This window comes from Gavia stellata, chromosome 7, assembly GCF_030936135.1.
Source record: "Gavia stellata isolate bGavSte3 chromosome 7, bGavSte3.hap2, whole genome shotgun sequence".
Lineage (NCBI taxonomy): Eukaryota > Metazoa > Chordata > Aves > Gaviiformes > Gaviidae > Gavia > Gavia stellata.
The window spans coordinates 4220290-4239599 of NC_082600.1; the positions used below are offsets into that span (position 1 = coordinate 4220290).

Genomic DNA, 19310 nt, shown 5'->3' on the forward strand with positions numbered 1-19310 from the left:
TGCGTTTAACCAAGAAGCGACTATCGATCCAAAAACGCCGGCAGCCCTTTTCAGATACAAATAATTGCTTGTACTCAATAGCATCCAGAAGCCACCTCGGAGATAAAAGTAGGAAAGAACCCAAGAGGAATAAGCATGAGACACAACGTCTCCGTGGATCACTCAGCCCGGCAGCGATGAGGCTGGAGCATGAAGCCATGGGGTCATGAACGACCCGACACCTTCCTCGGGAGGGATTTTGCACAGCTTTTTAGGTTAACTATCAATTCTTGGGTTTCGCCATCCCCACCAGGTAGGACACCTGCGCTACCCGAAGGTGAGTCCAGCCACCTCAGCACAAACGGAAAGCAGAACTAGAAGGAGGTTTGCAAGAGGAATTAAACAGAAACACCGTGTCTTTTCCAGGTCTTCCGGTTTCTACAAAAAAACCCCTGGAAAATTCCCAAATGAAACTAAAAGTTACTTCCCAAAGGAACAACAGTGCAAAACCCAACAGCCACGTCTCCTTCCAGCAGGGACGTAACCATGGGGTCTTTGAAGGTCACGTCCAAGTTGGGAAGCATTTGGGGAACCAAAGCACGGCGATAACTCCAAAAGACAGCCACCGTGCAATATTTTCCCTAACACCCGGAATATTTTTCACTAACACCTGCCCTGCTCTCCCCGCAGCCCCCTGCCATTCCTGCAGAGCATCTTCCAGTCCGACAACCACCGATCAGCGTTAACGGTGCAATGTCCCCCCACCACGCAGGAGAAAGGGAAGGAGAAGGGGAGGGAATGATCCAGGCACTGGAGCTGCGTTTTGCAAAACTCTGCTTAGCCTAAGCCCTCCATCTCCAAAAATACCGACCAGGGGGTGTGTCAGCATTGACGGTGACAGCAGTGTGGACAGCCAAAGCTCTCGTTTCGAACGAAAACCCAAACGTTTCCGCAGGATGTCATCTGGGCAAGCACATGAGAACCTCAAGAGGCTGCAGGACAAGTTACAGGGACGCTTCTGCACTCAATATTGCAAATGATAGAGTTACCAGTAAGTTTTGAGCTTATGGACTTTGTATGAGGATTATTTTAATTTTCGTAATAAAAAAAAGAAGCTTAAAAGCATGGCACTTTCCAGGTTAAGGCACGGGTAATAAAATAATTCCGTTTTCAGCTCCAGATCCTTCTCAGATCCCGGATTCCCAACAAGAAACATTAGTTTAACCCAAATTAAAACTGCCAGCTGATGTTTATTGCAACAGCTCCTTCCTCCATCCTTCGGCAGTGATGCTTGTGCATCGCAGGGCACCAGCCAGAAAGCCAAGGACAAACCCAGCAGAGTCCAGGGACACAGCACCACACAGGCTGAAGGTACCAAGGAACACGCTCCAGGACAGACATCACGAAGACTATCCCCACGAGCCACGTCTGAACTTAATCAGGATGAGAACAATGTGACAAACAAACTTTTTCTGTCCCTATCTAAAAACGGGATCTTGAGCTCAGGGTTACTGAGAAAACCCAGCAGAAGCTTTTTTTTTGTCTTTGAACTTCTGGTCTAATGGCATAATCATGGAGCCAGAAAGTGGAAATGTTCAGCTAGACTTTTCAACAGCTTTGTACAATCAAATTAAACAAAACCAAATATAGAAAAGCATGCAAACTTGCACAAGCCTTGGCTACTCTCAAAAAAATCTGAGAAATCATTACAATGGACTTTGGTAATGAAGTCCAACTTCTGCCCTACTGAAAGCTGAACAAATTGGCACTGAAAGTCTGGGGGAGAGAAAAAACCCAAGGCATTTTGAATCACTAACATTTATGCCTAACAGAAGAGGATTTGGGTTTATGCTGCAGATTAACCTTTCAGGCCATGGCACAAATACGCACAGCATCATCTTTCGGCCTGAGAGCAATTAACACTTTGAATTAACAGTGAGATGTTGGCTATGCCCAGAAAGGTAAAGGTCTGTGGCTTCCCCACGGGGTAGTTATATATAAAAGGGCTTGGCAAATGTTTAACAGCTGACTTGCGGGGTTGGGTTTAACACTAACACGTTGACAAGAAAAACTTCGGTGCTTTGCAAGGCAGCAGGCATGACCCAAGGCTTGGAGCAAGCCTTGAACCCCAGGGAATGCCAACCCCCCGGTTAAATCTGATCAAAGGTTTATAAATCTTCACCACGGTCCCAAATCACAAGTTACCGATTCGTTGGGGTTACAGCTTTACGACAAGGCTTATTATTTCAGCTCCGTCTTTTCCCATTTACTACTGTCTGTCGCAGGACTGCCCGTTTCATAGTTATCGGAGCCTGGGTAAGTCTCCAAGCACTGCAAACGCATTTCAGAGATCCCAGACCTCAAACTCAAAAGGTTGCTACGGGTCCAAAACCATGCTGCAAATCGCAGCGGAGGTGTTTGCAGATCCAGAAGCTCCTCTGAGCTGCTAAATGCTACTTGCACATCCCTGAGCTGCTATTTCCAGCCACGAAGTGTACCAGCCTTAGGGTAACGCTGTCACGCAAAGAAGCAGAAATGGTCAGAGCCAGCAAGTGTTCATCAGCACTTCAATCAAAGCAAATTGTGTTCAAAAAACGTGTAGATGTGGCACTGCGGGACATGGTTTAGTGGGCATGGTGGTGTTGGGTTGGTGGTTGGACTTGATGATCTTACAGGTCTTTTCCAACCTTAGTGATTCTGTGATTCTGCAAAATAGCAGAAGAAACAGAATTGTTCGGTTCACCCATATTAGTCTAAATTGGGCTGATTCCTGCCTACGGCACGGTGTGGGGTAAGGAATGCCGGAGCCAACAGAATTTAGGTGTCCTCAGTGCAACAAAAAAGCACCCTCCCACCATGGTCATCTTGGGCAAAGGAGAGCACAGGGGGATCCCTGGAAATGAGCTGCGCACATCTGCGAGGGTCACAGCAAATCACTGCCACCGATGCTCCCCTTCCAGGCAAGGAACCTGCCAGGTGAAGGCGGTGGGACTTTCGGGGAGGCTGCAGGGACTGGAGCTGTCAGTGGCGGAGGGGACGGGGAGCTCCAAGAGCCCAGCGGGAAAGGGAAGCACGGCGCTTCCTTCCCGGCATCAAAAATAATCCCCGCTCCCCGCTTCCTCCACCTCCCTGCGCAGCCTGAACCAAAACCTCGGCTGCTGGGAGCCCGGGAGGGCTGGGAGACCTGGCTGTGATTTTTATTTTTGAAGAGGATCCTGGTTTTGCATTTGCCTCCCAAAACCGTGCCAAGAGGCAGAGACGCAGCACGGGTGATGCTGAGGACATTTTGTACAGCAAAACCCAGGGAGGAAGCTTGCCGCTCACCTTGAAAAGCTGTTCAGATGGTCCTGCAAATGCAAGAGGTATCTTAAATCACCCAGACAGCTGTAGAGACCTCTGCGAGGACAGAACATTATAAGAAGAGATGAAGAGCTGCTCAATAAAGTGTTTTAAACCTTAAGCATCCTTCATTCCAATTCATGCCGGCGCCTCGCTGCAGTCACATCACACCAGCTTGTCCAGCATAATTACAATTGCAGATTTTTATTCCCACAGCTACCACTAAATTCACATCTAGAATTCAAGTTGCAGAAAATAAGTCTTAATTGAGATGCATAGGAAGTGTATTTTAATTCTGGGCTTGCTACTGCACAGAGCCACACGTACACAATTACCATTTAAGCAACAAAGCCGAATTTTGGTGAAGTGCGAAGATCGAAGATCGAGGCAGCCCCATCCACTCTCCCTGATGGCCCATTTATCCCAGGAGCTGGCTGCTCCAAACGCTTTCCCTCTGCCGATCCGTGGATTTTAAAAGGCCCTTTTCTGCTCCGCTTCTGCAGCAGCTATTGAACCTCCCTTCTTCAGAAGCATTACCGTCACTTGGCAGGCTCTCTGTGAGAGCTTATGACTTACTAGCAATAGTATACAAGTCTCCGGCGTTACATAAACACTGTATTTGCCTTGTTATTTCGGGATATCCCCTACTGCAGATGGGCCCTCCTTCTGAGCACTGCTCAGAACAAAAGAGCCCCGATACGACCGAATAAACCTCTTTTTTCCATCCCCCCTGCTCCCTGGCACACAGTTAAACCCCACTAGATTGATATTTGGAGAGCAGGAATCTCCAGCAGCGGTGGTCTTCACCTCTGGGAAAGGCTCCCATGGGGTGGCACCACATCCCCTTTCACACACGCATCCCTGATTAAATCCATCGGACAGCAAAGAGCCTACGAACGCCTCCATCACCTTAACGTCGGAGGCAGATTATTAGAAAGCTCCTGCGTAAGCTCGAGTAGGTATGTCGGGAAATTCTGCAAGCCTGTCTGGTTTGCATCATGGTTTTTTCTTTGATTTTTGGAAACAAAGATTTGCAGCTGAAGCTGGTTTCCCTGCAATACTCTTTACTTTAGGACGGGCGGCGGATGCAGCCAAAGCAGAGGTTCCAGTTCATTTCTTAATTATAAGTGATGGCTTTTAGAGCAATGCATTCAAGTCTTCAGCCCTCCCGGAGGAGCAATCCTCCTCCGGTACAAAACAGGGCAGAACCAAAGCCCATCCATCCCACTGGTTGTTTTTCCATAGGAGCGGAATTAGCACAGCAGCCCTCCCCGATCCTGGCTCTTCCAGCGGTGAGTGTGCACCAGGGGTGCCTTTAACGATGATTATTCCTGCTCTGGTCTAGTCACGCTCGGGAAGTCGAGGTAGCAAAATGCCTTTCCATCACCCACACAACACCTCAAATTGTTCCATATATATATATATACGCATGCACAAATATTATGTATATAAACATACATATATACACACTTACATCATATATACATACACATAAAATATATGCATATATAATACATATACACATAAAATATATGCATATATAAAATATATATACACATATATATGTGTCATATATACACACCCATACATTTATACATACACACACACATATTAAAAAGCTATATATATAAGATACGGTGCAAGGATTGAAACCAACTCACAAGCCAAGCATTTCTTCTTGCAAAAAGTGATTTTTGTGCTTGGCAATCTACCCAGAAAACCCCCCAACTTTCCAGCTTTTCAATGGGTTTGGTGCAGTTGGGCTGAAACTGGTCGAGGGTTTTTATAAGGATGGAATTAAAAAAAAGGGGGTTGCATTTCTTTCTTTAAAATCAATACGCGATACACATTTTAGCGAAAAAAATACAGATGTGGAGAGCACATTTAAAACCCCGACTGCGGGCAGCAGACAGCTGGAGAGGCAGTTGGGAGATTAAAGTACCTTTAAGCTCAAATACCTGCTGATAACGCATTAATCCAGTGCTCGCAAGCCCCAAGGAGCGGCCAGGGGCTCTCCAAGCCAGAGGCTGGGTGTTGGCTGGTTACACACCCCTCTTGGGAAGCCGGCGGGGCAGGGGGGGGTGAAAAAAAACTCCTTCAAAGGAAAAGAGACCTCCAGCAATAAATAGCTGGGGAGTGCCTCGTGTGCCCTGGGCGAGCTCGCCGGGTGGGGATGCACCCTCCTCTCCGTCCTCCCATCCCTTCGGGATGCACCGCATGGCTACCGTGCATGGAAAGCAAGGTTAAAGTATTTAAAAACTTGAAAAGGAGAGCAATTTAAGACTAAAAGTACAGAAGAGGGGAGGAAAAAACCCCAAACACCACTAAAAATCGTTGCACGTATCCTCATGTGGTTGCTTTGGTAGGTTTTCCTTTTCCACGTACTATCAAGCGGTGTGTGTCAATGAGGCCTGAAGGCTAAAAGAATCAATACTGCAAATGTTCCCGAAAAATTCAGAAGTACCAAAAAATGGCTAATCCGGTGCACGGAGCAGGACGGAGGCGCTGGGATAGGGCAAGAATAAAGAAGCGTTTTACAGCCAAGAGCGCTGCTGAAGGTCCCGCTCCAGCCAGCGCCTGCTCTCGTGATCATCAATATTATTTACTTTTCAGAAACTACTGACACAACCATTAAATACCGCTGCGTTTTCTTCCCCCACCTACGGACGCCAGTGCAGGGATCAGCTTCTGCATCTCAGTGGATCAGCTCCAGACCCCCGCGGTTTGCCGGGGACAGCTGCAGGATCATGGCTTGCTTTTGAAAAGTCCTCCCAACCGGTGCAGGGACCGGGATTTCGTGAGATAGATGTGCCCAGGCTGCAATGCTGGCCCACGGACCCTCTGCGACGCTGCAATGCCAGAGACCTAACCGGCTCATTTTGGGCTACCATCATTGCTGTCAAAAATACAGCACAAAAAGCAGGCCAGAATTTTTACATATATTTATAGCCATCTGTATTCACCTATATATTTATTTATATATTAAATATTCATTTATATAATATATATTTTTATATATCCATAAATACAAACACATGTTTATATATGTAAAAATATGAGCGCAACTATGTGTGTGCACATACATAAACACACAGAGCTGTACCCATATTTTATGGGTATATACACACACACACACATACATCTATATAGCCGAACCCGTTGCTCCCTATGGGGAGGGCTGGGACATTGCGTCCTCGCCGTTCATACTGACGTCTTTACACCCAGATTCCTTTAAACATGCCAAAGCCACTCCTTCCAGGACAATTATGGAAACAAAAAATTAAAAACAGAGCTGTTTGCATTTATCTTGAGTCCAACAGAAATGCCGATGAGTTTTGCTGAGTGACACGGTCGCTGTCTTGGGGCAGAATCTATTTTTTAGTGCGGATTTGAATCTTTTGGGGTACGGCGCGCGCCAGAATAGACTCTCCTCCACCCCGCAACGGGGATTTAATTGCAGAGCAAAGTTCAACGTGGAACAAAAATCCTTCCAGCCTCCGGTCACGACACTTGAAAAAATTATACTTTGAAACACGGAGATAAATATACTATGAAATTATTATCAGACTGCTGTAATGAAGCTGTAGCCACGACAATCTGATGCTCTTGGTACTAATGAGATTTAAGAGGGGGTTTTAATCGCATGCCCTGTATGTATTTGACACAGGCTATGAAAAATATAGTCTACAGGAGCCACTCTGCAGCAACCACCTGCGGAAGGGCTTCTACCTACCAGTAAATACAAAGTGGTACCTCAAATTCTCCTGTATCTACCACCACGGGCAACTACCACCGCTATTTAATCCTACTTTGTCTTCAGGAGAACATCTACACACATCCACGGAGGTGTCCAAAACAGGGCGGACCTATGCTGGAATTTAAATTTAAGAACATTTCTTGCATGAAAAATAGTTTGACTTATTAAAAAAAAAAAACAACAAAATACGGACAAAAGCAGCCTTGTTCCCAACGCTGCGATTCCCGGGAGCGCAGAAGACCTCCCTCTCGTCCCGGCGTGCCAGGGGACTCGCACGGTTCATCGCCGCGAAATCCTGACGTCAAAGCACGCCGTTGTAGATGCGGAGAGCTATTCAAGAGCAATGAAAAAAAGGAGGAGGAAAAAAGAAAGCCTGTGGAGGACACTGAGCACGTCAGGACGCAAGGCTGAATGCAGATGTTCAACGCGTCCTTGCTCAGAAAAATTATGGAGCGTCTTCCGCTAAGGAGGGAACGTGCTGCTGCACTGCTGGAAAAAGAAGTGTCCTTTTATTGGGTTTACAAGTGAGGTTTACAAGGGCAAGCCCACGTCTCGAAGGGGCAGGGACAGTAACTGAAGTGCCGAAGAGGTGACAAAAAAATGCAGCAGTCAATCTTTTTGTTGCTCAAAACCACCGCCCTCCCCGGCAGAGCCCACCACCTACACAGCCCCGCACTGAGGCGCGGCAAAAGCCCCTGGGAAATCTCCCCGCTTGGTTTCTAAACCATTGGTATCGTTTCATAATCCACGTGCGGAGCAGAGACGCTGTACAAGCCCACACCGTCAATGAGCATCTTTGCAAAAGCAGGAGGCTGATACGTTGAACCCAAACGTGTGTGTCGTCAGCCCCGAAACGCTGCTCCTGGCAGCGCGGGGCTTTGCTCCGCCGCGCTCCAGCCGCTCGACCGGCGCGATGCTGAGCCTTCAAAGGTCTCTGCCGGAGCCGGGTCCGCACGCAGGATTCAGGGAGAAGAGCAAATCCCGACAAGCCTGAAAGTTACTTTTTTTCTAAAGTAAACTCTAGGAAGGAAGCTCTTTTGAGCATTAATAGGATTACTCAACTAGCACTTGGAAATTTAATTCATTAAGATGCCACGGCAGTATCTACTACTTGCACCGCTAGTACTAAAACACGAATACCTCCTCCTACTAGGGCTGAAATGATTTCTCTTGTGCCGGCCACACTGACAAGCACCTTTGCCCTCAATGGATGCCGCTGACCTGCGGCAAGAACAGCAAAACCCCCTTTAAATTTGCTTTACAGCTCTGACGCTATCCCACAAACGCAAAAGGCACAGGCAATCCGTACCACAAGCTGTGAACCGAGCATATGGTGTTTGCCCTAGAGGTATCTACATACTTTTATTATGGTTTCATGCATTAATTTATTATACATATATATATATATATAAAATAAACCCTATTTTATTTCTCAGCACCTATTGCAGCAGGAGGTCTATGGGTTTCTCTGAGCACAGCCATGCCCAACCCCATTTAAACCCCTGAGCGGGGAGAGCAGTTTTGCAGCGATGCTGAACCCAGCCGAAACGTCAGGAAACTCTCCGGAGGAGCCGAAAGCCGGGGACACCTCAGCTCCCCAACACCTCCACGCTAACAAGCACCGATCGGCTCAGGAAGGTCTTTGCAAGTGCCGTGCAAACTTGCTTTAAATCCTTGCACCAGCATCCCAGAGCAATTGGGCTTGCTCATTTTTCTACGGGAGGGAATAAAGGAAAGCAAGGGTGGATTTTTAAAAAAAAAATATTTTTTTTTCTAAACCCAGGATCTTTACAATCTGATTTTGCTGAGCGTTTCCCCCCACCCACCAAGCACCTCTCCAGAAGAGGCTTTCGCTGGCTGCTCCCTGCCTCCCATGCAATCACCAGAAATGGCAGAAAACTCAATTAAGGAGCGCGGTTTCCATGATTCATCCAGCACAAAATAGGAAGCATCGGACAGAAACACAGCAGCAGAGGAAGGAAGGAAGGAAAACCACTTCTCCAGGGAGCACTCAACTGCCTTGACTACCAGCCTGGGCACTCCCTCACCCTCCAGCCATGTATCACACTTCCCTTCCCTCACCAAAAAGGAAAAGTGCCCCAGGGTGATGGTGCCAGCCGTCTGCAATCCTGACTCATCCCCAATGAACGTGCAAGGCATAACAGAGCTGGTCCCTGCCAGAAAGACATCATACCCAACAACTGAGCCAAAGGACGTTTGGCAGGACGGATGCGTACAGCAGATAAAGGAGAACCGAAGGAGCAACCTGAATTCCCAACATCCCATCTGAAGCTTCCGTCTCACCAGGCAATCCCCCAAGCGCGCCTTAACGACGGTTATTCTCCGATAAAAGCTGAGCCCCTTGGAAAGCGAGGTTTGCAACCGTCGCGATGCCTTGGGCAGCCTCACCCTCCACCCAACCTGCGAGCCAGCGTCGGTCCCTCTCCTGCAGACCAGGCGGGATCCTGGTCCTCAAGAGAGGGACACCAAACCTTCCACGTTTCACCCAAAGTGCATAGGGAGCCTCATCCCTCCCCGGCAGTGACAGCAGCCAAAAGCGCTTCGCACGCCACCAGCCTTCCCTTGGACGCGTTTTGGGATGAGCTCCTGGGGCAAAGCCGGATTTGGGGTGAAGCTGGTCTCTGCTCTAGGTCCTTTGCAGAGCTATGGGGAGATGCCACGGGGAGGGGATGAAACCCTGCCGTTTTTCTTATTAATTTCTGTATCAGCCCAAGCTCATTGATGCACGCAACACACTCTTAAAGGGCTTTAAGACCTCTAACCTTGAGCTTGGGTCCACCTCACCTATCACACAACCCAGCTCAGGCACAAAAGCCGTAGGGCAGGACGTGTGGGGTGGTGGAGAAGACAATTTCTGCTGCAGACGGCTTTTGAGCCGGACGTCATGTTGAGCAAAGCTCTGTGTATTATCAGCGAGGAAGGGAAGCTCAGCAAGACAGCGATATAGCTCTTTCCAGGCCATTTCATAAAACGCAGACTTTCTAATTGAATTTGGAGTTTCGGCAATTAACCCTTCCAAAAGTACATATGCCTGCAGGGAGGAGGGGAAGAAAAAGAAAACAACCACCAAACAAACATGTATAACGGGCTGGTAAGAGATTTAAAATGTAGTAATTGGCAAGATGCATTTTTGGTTGCTGTCTAGTTGTTTTGCAAGCTAAAAACCAGCTGAGATAATAAAGGGGAAGGTTTATGCAACTGCTGGTGTGCCTGTTTGCCTACGTGCATCCCTTCCCAACCCTGTTCTCAGCCTGTTGTCCAAACTCAGCCACGTTTTACCAAAAATCGGAGGTCTCCACCTGGTCCGCAAGAGAGGGACCGACGCCGGCACACAGACATGCCGTGCGCACCGACCGAGGTTCATACTTGAACGGCCACCGAGTGCGAGCTGCACCCAGAGCTGCTGCAAACGCGCTGGGAACCGGGCGAGCGCAAGGAAAGCTGAGGAGCACAGTTCTCTGAAAATAAAAAAGAAAATAAAAAAGCTTTCTTCTGGCTTGCTGGGCATTTTTCTTCCCCTGTCCCATCAGTTCTGCCCAGTGGAAGTTCCAGCCTGGACAACCAAAACCGCAGCAATGTGCAGAAAGCAAACCTGGCCAGGAAAAGTAAGTTACTGCAACTCTGCTCAAACTCATTATTGCTCCATCCTGCAGGAATTTGGGGTTCTCAGTATTTTTCCAAACTGCAACACCTGGAAAATCTCGAAAGCCACCAAGAACGTTCAGAACCGAATCCCACCAGCTGAGAAGTTTTGCTCGGTTTTGTTTCTCTGCCCCTTTCTAAGCTATCGGTTAATTCACATTTCGGAAAGAGAACGAAGAAATACATCTTCTATAAGATGTTTTAACAGTATGAGACTTTTTCTCCCAAGCAGACCCAGAGTTGGATGCTGGGCTGAAGTCGGTGTGCTAAGAGCTCCACGTGCACCGTAAATCTCCTTCCTTCCCCTTGCCTGTAAGAAAAACCCCCACTGAAAAAAAAATAATCCCCCAAACACCCAAAACAGGAGCTCGCAGCGGCGGTGTCACCGGTGATGTTGAAACGACTGAAGTTTGCAGTGCAAATACTCCCTCAGCTCTTTCCCAACTCAGTAAACACTCCCCACATCCACAATTTCATGCAGTTATCCACAATCCCTTTTTTCCCCCCACCATAATCAGAGACCAAGGGTTAAAATCCGGGTTCCTGGTTTGGTTTTTACAATGTCCCATAGCAGGGTTGCAAGAAGTCGCTCATAAACCCGCAGCGGGCTGCTAGCTGCAGACTGACAACTACCAAATGCCGTTTTTCTACATCAAAAAACCAGAGGTGGGGCACAATTTTACCCCGGTACCCAGGGGTGGACGGTGCCTGCTATGAACGTAACCACGGCACACGTAACAGCGCAGAAAGAGGGTTCAGAAATCCCCGCCGGGGACGGCCGGAGGCATTTGGCTTCTGTAGAGAAATATTAAACTATTTTGAGTACAATTTGTTTGGGTTTTTTATAGGGTTGAGAGAGACTCGGCCAGATGCCTGGGCGAAATGCAAGCCCTGATGGAGAAGGGTGGGGAAAAGGAAAGGATGGGGAAAAGGAAAGCATGGCTGCAGGGGAAAAAAAGAAAGGGGAAAAAAAAATAAATAAGGGAAGTGTGCAAATGTGATGATTTCTATCATTTTCGCTCCCTCGGAGTGACGCGAGTGTGGCGAACGCAGCTCCCCACGCCGGCTTCCCCGCGCGCCTTACGTCAAATCGAAACCTGAGGGAGCTGGAAGAGGAAACTACTGATTTGGGCTGGGTGGGAGCAGCAAACCCAACAATTTCCTGTCTGTGGTACGACAAACCCAGGCTCTGGTATTCGCGGGAACGTCGCCTCCCGCCCCGCTCTCTTCCCCCTCCGACCGGGATCCCTGTCATCGACCAGGCTCTTTCAAGCCAAAGCGAATGGCTTGTAGCGAAAAAAATTTAAAATAAGATAAAAAATTAAATACAAATAAAATTTGAAAATTTAGTTTGTTTTTTTTTTTTTTTGCTTCCAAAGAGTCATGGCCACTCTGGGTAGAAATATTAATTGCCGTGACCGCAGCTTGGAGCTGCCTGCGTACGGCTTTCACCTACCCCCGCCCCGAATTCCTCTGGTCATTGGCAGTTCAGCTGAATATTCCACTTAGGCTAACAAAGAGGACATTATTCCAGCCACAATCCTGTAATTTGGTGCGGGCCTACGTAGAAGCTTCCTGGAGGCAAAAGCTGGATGTAAAGTAAAGAGCCAGCCCCGCGCGGATCACCGTGCGCGGCCGGAGAGTGTCTGTGTTAACATGTCTGTGTCTGTGTTCTGACTTAAATGCCATTAGAAATGTGTTATTTGGGGGACGAGGATGCAGCACAGGTTGCTAGCAAAGATATTAATCGAGTGGCAATATATAAATGCAGGGCGCATCAGCAGCTCCGTTGGTCTCCTTGAAGATGCTGCCGAAGTGGGAGCGAGCATCTCTGCCCTGGAGCATCTCTGCTGGGCAGCAGCCAGCAGCTTCCAGGGTACCACTTACGCCTCAAAATGGCCCAAAATCCCTGCCTGTTTCTGGGGCAGGAGGACTTTTTGTGCTCGACAGTGTGCCAGAACCCTCTAGACCCCCGCACTGCGCTCACCGTCCCACCTCCCGCTGGCTGCGCAAGTTTTGCCGTTTAAAAGCCCGGGATGATGTTTCCCAGGGAAACCTGGAGCGGGGTCAGTGCGGAGCGTCGGAGGAGTCCCGCCTGCCCAAACCGCAGCAGCAAGCACCGCCACCATTTATCACGTTATTTGAGACAACCACTCACCACCCCGCCTCAAAGGGAATACAAACAGCTTCTCGCAAGCCTCCCGGCATATTGAATGGCACTCAGAGTCCTCTCGTGAACGCCACGTACTTGAAAAGCAATACTGAGGAGTGACTGAGCGCTGATTTTGAAGGAAAACATCCTTCTCGTCTCGACCGACAGCTGACAGCCAGACGAGTATCTGCAGATCTTGCAAATGAAGATGCTCAGCTGTCATCCTGGCGGCATGGACCGGAGAAATGCCACGGCCATACTCCAGGCACCAAGCGCTGATGCTCGGATAAGTATTTTTGGAAAGCGTGGCTACGATAAAACCCTTCCTTTATCTCTCTTGAGCCTCCCACCATTCCTCTCACCTCTTCTAACAGCAAAGCGGTCACCTAGCGAGCTCCTACCCAAGACTCCTTGGAGAATTCCAAAGCAAAAGGAGCAAGTCATCTGCAAGACAGCACTGCAGACTCATCCTGCCTTGGGTTTGCAACAGAAATGGGCTGGGGCAAGGACTCTGCATTTCTTTTACGTAGCCTTAAGCTGTCTCAAAGAGTTCGTTCCAGTTTCAAGGCAAAGAATTTCCCCAGCCAAGCCTCAGGATGGTTTGGAGTATTTATAAGCACTGCAAAACCTCAAGCACAAACCTGGGGAAATCACTGACGCTGCACTTTCTTGGTGTTTTATTCATAACCCTTTAAGGGGTCCATTAAGAAAATGAGACTTTGCAGGGAGAAGACCAATACTTTCAATCGATCTTGCGAAGAATACAGCTCTTGCGAAGAGTACAGCTGAAGTCATTGGCGAGATAACGTGGGCAGCGGCCATCCGATGGCGAACAGAGCCCCTCGGGTGAATCCCAGACACATCTGCAGGCTAAAACCAGCAAAAGAAAGAGCTCGACGTGCTGTGGTGTGCCATGTCACCTAAACCAAAACACTTTGCATGTGCAACTCCTGTGCCAGTCCTCAGGTTACATTCCGCCCTCTCCCAAGTGATGGAAAGGAGATAGCGGAGGAGCCGCCAAGGGGAACAATGGAGTTTAAACCAGTTGCCCAAACCCTTATCGAAGATGTGATTCACGAAAAAACCGCCAAGGCCTTAGAAGATGTCATCACTGCCTGCCGTTATCAGCTGCTCTCTATCGAGGGCAGGGGGCTTGCTTTGATGTTTGTCCCCGGCGCAGCCCGCGCGCCCATCCTGGCCGGATAAAATGGGAATGCCACCACCTTGCGGGGCAGCACCTCGAGCCGTCCTCCCGCCTCGGCCGGGCCACGCAGCAAGCGTTAACACCTTTCGGTCCGGAAGGACTATCGGAATTCCAAACCCAGTTGGGTTTTTTTTTCATTCACTTATCTATTTTCTTCACCTAAAGGTGCTCAGTCCTCCCCCAGTGCTCCCAGCGAGCCCCCGCTGCTGGAGCCGGCCGCCACGCACATACTGCCTGTAGAAGAAACCTAGATGGAAATCTGCATCTCCATTGCAAAACTTCTATCCACGGACTTTCCGAATCCGCTCAGCGCACATTTAGGTCATCTGTCTTAAGCCATTCCTCCCCCAGCCACCATTTGTCCCCCCTTCCCTGTTTCTGTCAGCTGTTCTTTTATTCCCGCTACGGTATAGAGCATCCCCCAACTGCAATCCCACGTTTAACGTATATCCCCCGAAGCTCACCCCAGGGCATTTCAACAAAAAAGCAGGTTTTTGGTTTTTTTCTTGCATGTGTTTAAAACAGCCTTAAGTAGACAACAACAATAACCCGCGTTCACTTCCTTCCTTCCTCTGCTCCCAGTGATTTTAAGCCTCATTTTTTTGTTTGTAAGTCAATAGTGGCAAAATTCCTAAAAACCCCTGGGTGAGCACCAAGAGTTTCCAATACAGACCCCAACCCGCACGCACCAACTAAATACTACCGCTCCTAAAACCTCAGCAGGTTTTTTTTGCCTGTTTTTCAGAGACGACTCTGCCAAGCACGCGGCACGGCTCAATTAACGAAGTGGCTTAATCCAGCGGGGTGATAAATAACAGGGGAGCGAACAGGTCATCGCAATTCACTTGAGTAACCACAAGCCCTATCTGCCGCTTGGGTTTTTTCCAATCCCTGCCTGCGTTAGTGACAGATTTTAATTGCCTATTCCCAAATAGTCCGACCGCAGCCGCTCTGCGCAGGCAAGGACTGAGTCGACAAGATTTACTGATACCTGCAGCCTTGCAATTAAGGGAGGAGAGACTTCCCCGCGTTCCTGCTCTGAGCATGGCACCCCAACACGCGGTCCCCGTGCACCCCAGCCCTCTCCAAGGCAAAGGGCTATATACTGCGATCTTTTTCTCCTACAAGCGTCAGAAAATACTAACGTAAATCTAGATTTTCCCTTTTCCAAGCTCTCCTGGCTGCTGGGAGGAGGGAAGGGATTTTTTTTCCCCTGCTCACTAATGGAAGAGCTCCTACCAGCATCCTACAGCCAGAGCGGGGCCGCTCTGCTGCAAAGTCACAGCGATGCCCTAAACTTCAGTGAGACTCCGGGCAGGCCACAAAAATCTGCTTTCCCTGCCCTCCAGCAGCACGAAGCCTATGGGAGGTTTGTCCCAAAGGATGGAGCCGGCAAACCCCTGCCCAAAGCACAGCCCCCCCTTTTCCTTCCTCCCCCCGCGACGTGCAAGCGGAGCAGTCCATTGGGGATCCCAGAGCTGCGAAGAAATTTTATTTTGAAGACATTTCTTTAAAAGTCACAGCAAAAAATCCGCTTTGCAAAAGACAAATAATTTTTCTAATGCTGGGTGTTGTTAAAAAGGGGAAACAAACGGGCAGGGACAGAGGAACGACGGGGAGGGACAGGTTAAAAACGCAGGGAAAGGGTTTCAATGGGCAAAAATCGCAAAATTAATATATCTGAAGATGAAGCAGCGGCAGAGGCTGGATGAAGGAGGGCTTTGAGGAAGCACACGAGGACGAGGAGCGAGTCCCGTCCCACCCCGCTCTGCTAAACCCGACCCTGATAAACTGGCAGGAGCTCAAAGAAGAGCCATAAAAATAATGAGAGGGCTGGAAGAGCTGACACGCAGGACGATTAAAAGGAACTAAATACGTATAGCTTGGCTCAGCGACAAAAGCCAAGGGGAAAGGGAAGGCAACAGCCGGAGATATCCGCGGGTCTTGACCGTCCCGAGGAGGGGGGCATTGAGGCTGAGCCCCCCAGGGGAGCACCATCCCCGCTCCCCCCCGCCGGGGCCAGCGCTGCGGCCGCTGCATTCCTTCCCTCTAATACAATCCCTAATTTAACAAGTGGAGAGGATCCGGGCTAAACGCATTTGGAGGGGGGGGGGGTGCATTACGTCAGGCGCTAATTTAGATCCTCGCTGGGCTTCGTCCCCGTGCACGCGCCCGGCTTTCGGCACACGAGTCGGCCTCGGCTCTGCTTCGGCAGCTCCCAGCCCCGACACCCAGCGCGGCTCGAAACCGAGGGGAGCATCGCTTATTCATTCGTGATCAACGGGATGGTTTTTTATCGTTTCTAGAAAGCTGTTATTTTTTTCTCCCTAGCCACTGAGTGCTCAACTCCAGCAAATCTTTCTGCAGCTCCAGCATAAAAATAACAACAAAAAAAAAAAATCAAGTTTTCGGAGAGTCAAGGCTATCTCCAGCACGAGACCCTTTGATGCGAGCGCTTGCTTCCTTTTGAAACAAGCATATTTATATCCGTCTCTTCCTTCCTTTAACTTCAGATAATTAGTAAATCAAAACCGAAGCGTGGTGGAAGATGGCATTTTTAAAGCCGGACGAGGGCTTTGCGTTGAACCGGGACTTGCAGGCGCAGCTGACAGCTCCGCTACTCCCACAGCCGCAGGCACGCGCAGGGACCTCGCAATTAATATTTTATTTGCGCAATTACAGTCATCGGCCCCGACTATACCGTTGAGTAAACACACCCGAGCCATAAAGAGCTGATAAAAAGACAAGGGGGAGGTTTGGCGGGGCAGAGCTCCCCGCGGCCGGCGGGTTGAGGCGCTCGCTTTCGGCGGGGAGCGCGCCCAAGCTGGCTCCTCCGCCACAAAGCCGTCCCGGCGGCTCCGGCCGCGCGTTCCCACGCGTCCCAGACAAACGGGCTCTTTGTCCAGGTGCGCACCCAAAGCCACCGGACACCGCGGCGTCCCCGGTCCCAAGCCCAAGTCCCCCCCCCGCCCTCGCCCACGCCACCCCGTTAATCACCCCACGCTCGCAAAGGGTCCTCGGAGGCGCTTTCCTCGTCCGAAGCGGCGCGGAGCCAGCTACAGCTTCAGAATTAAATCTTTCTGTAAACTGGAGAGCACCCACAAAAATCCCCCCAGCACCCCATAAACGATGGTGTTTCCCGGCTCGGTGTAAAATCCAGCGTGCAAAGCAGCTGGCGGAGGGGGGCTGAGGCCCCGGCACAGGGAAACCGGCCCCGGGGGGTAAAAGTTTGGCCGGTTTTGGCCCGAGGTGGTTGGGAGGCGGCAGCACAGGGTGCTGGGAGCGTGGGGGCTGCCGGGGCTTCTGGGTGGTGTCTGGAAGGGTGCACGCGGGAGTGGGGCAGCCCGGGGCTGGGATGGGGTGCTAAGGCAGGGTGCTAGGGTGCTGGGAGCTGGGGTGGGCAGGGTGCTGGGATGGGGTACTGGGGGAGGGTCCTAGAGCAGGCAGGGTGCCCAGAGCCAGGGCAGGATGCGAGGACAGGCAGGGTGCTAGGCAGAGTGCTGGGGCAGGGTGCTGGGAGTTAAGCACAGTACTGGGGCAGGGTCCTGGGTGCTGGGGCAGGGTGCTGGGTGCTGGGGCAGGGTGCTGGGTGCTGAAGCACAGCACTGGGGCAGGGTGCTGGGTGCTGAAGCACACTACTGGGGCAGGGTCCTGGGTGCTGAAGCACAGCACTGGGACAGGGTGCTGGGTGCTGGGGCAGGGTGCTGGGTGCTGAAGCACAGCACTGGGGCAGGGTGCTGGGTGCTCAAGCACACTACTGGGGCAGGGTCCTGGGTGCTGGGGCAGGATGCTGGGTGCTGAAGCACAGCACTGGGGCAGGGTCCTGGGTGCTGGGGCAGGGTGCTGGGTGCTGAAGCACAGCACTGGGGCAGGGTCCTGGGTGCTGGGGCAGGATGCTGGGTGCTGAAGCACAGCACTGGGGCAGGGTCCTGGGTGCTGGGGCAGGGTGCTGAGTGCTGAAGTACACTACTGGGGCAGGGTCCTGGGTGCTGGGGCAGGATGCTGGGTGCTGAAGCACAGCACTGGGGCAGGGTGCTGGGTGCTGAAGCACACTACTGGGACAGGGTGCTGGGTGCTGGGGCAGGGTGCTGGGTGCTGAAGCACAGCACTGGGGCAGGATGCTGGGTGCTGGGGCAGGGTGCTGGGTGCTGAAGCACAGCACTGGGGCAGGGTGCTGGGTGCTGGGGCAGGGTGCTGGGTGCTGAAGCACAGCACTGGGGCAGGGTGCTGGGTGCTGGGGCAGGATGCTGGGTGCTGAAGCACAGCACTGGGGCAGGGTGCTGGGTGCTGGGGCAGGGTGCTGGGTGCTGAAGTACACTACTGGGTCAGGGTGCTGGGTGCTGGGGCAGGGTGCTGGGTGCTCAAGCACACTACTGGGTCAGGGTGCTGGGTGCTGGGGCAGGATGCTGGGTGCTGAAGCACGGCACTGAGGCAGGGTGCTGGGTGCTGAAGCACAGCACTGGGACAGGGTGCTGGGTGCTGGGGCAGGGTGCTGGGTGCTCAAGCACACTACTGGGTCAGGGTCCTGGGTGCTGGGGCAGGATGCTGGGTGCTGCAGCACAGCACTGGGGCAGGGTGCTGGGTGCTGGGAGGATGCCGGGACAGGGTGCTGGGCTGGGTGGGGGGTGCCGGAGGACTCACCGAGCTTCTCGACGAGGCGCAGCATGACGCCGCCGATGTGGATCTCGCCGGTGACCCGCAGGGTGACGTCGCGGCCCAGGTCGGTGACATGGACGCTCAGCTCCCACGTCCCATCGGCGTAGCAGCCGTCCGGCATGCGGATCCCGTCCAGCGCCATGGCCCCGGCCTCCTGCGCCGCCAGCCGCGCCTCACCGCCCGCCCGCCGGCACGGCTCGGCTGGGCTCGGCTGGGCTCGGCTGGGCTCGGCTCGGCTCGGCTGGGCACGGCTGGGCACGGCCCGCCTCCGCGCCCCGGGACGGGGAGGTGGGATGGGGGCGCGGTGGGGCGGGATCGGGGGGTGCAGCGCTGCCCCGCCGCCCCCCAGCCGCTGCCTGCGGGGCCGCCGCGGGAAGAGAAGGGGCGGGCGGGGAGCGGGAGGAGGAGGGAGGGGAGGGAGAGGGAGGAGGAGGGAGGAGGAGGAGGAGGAGGGGGATAATAATTAAAGGAAAAACGCGCCCCGCGCCCCTTGGCCTTTTATGGAAGCGAAGGACGGAGCAAGCGGGGCCGCTCCAACATCCGGGACTCGCCGGGGGGCG

At 51.6% G+C, this 19310-nt stretch overlaps 1 protein-coding gene across 2 annotated transcripts in view; it reads right to left on the reverse strand.

Moving 5' to 3' along the window:
- The window catches only part of FERMT2 (FERM domain containing kindlin 2), a 51970-nt gene extending 33078 nt beyond the window's left edge, over positions 1-18892 (reverse strand). For both annotated transcript variants that reach the window (XM_059819232.1, XM_059819231.1), the window contains exon 1: positions 18736-18892. In XM_059819232.1, the coding sequence (XP_059675215.1) occupies positions 18736-18892 (157 nt within the window). The remainder of the gene's footprint in view (positions 1-18735) is intronic.
- Between the last annotated feature and the right edge of the window lie 418 nt (positions 18893-19310).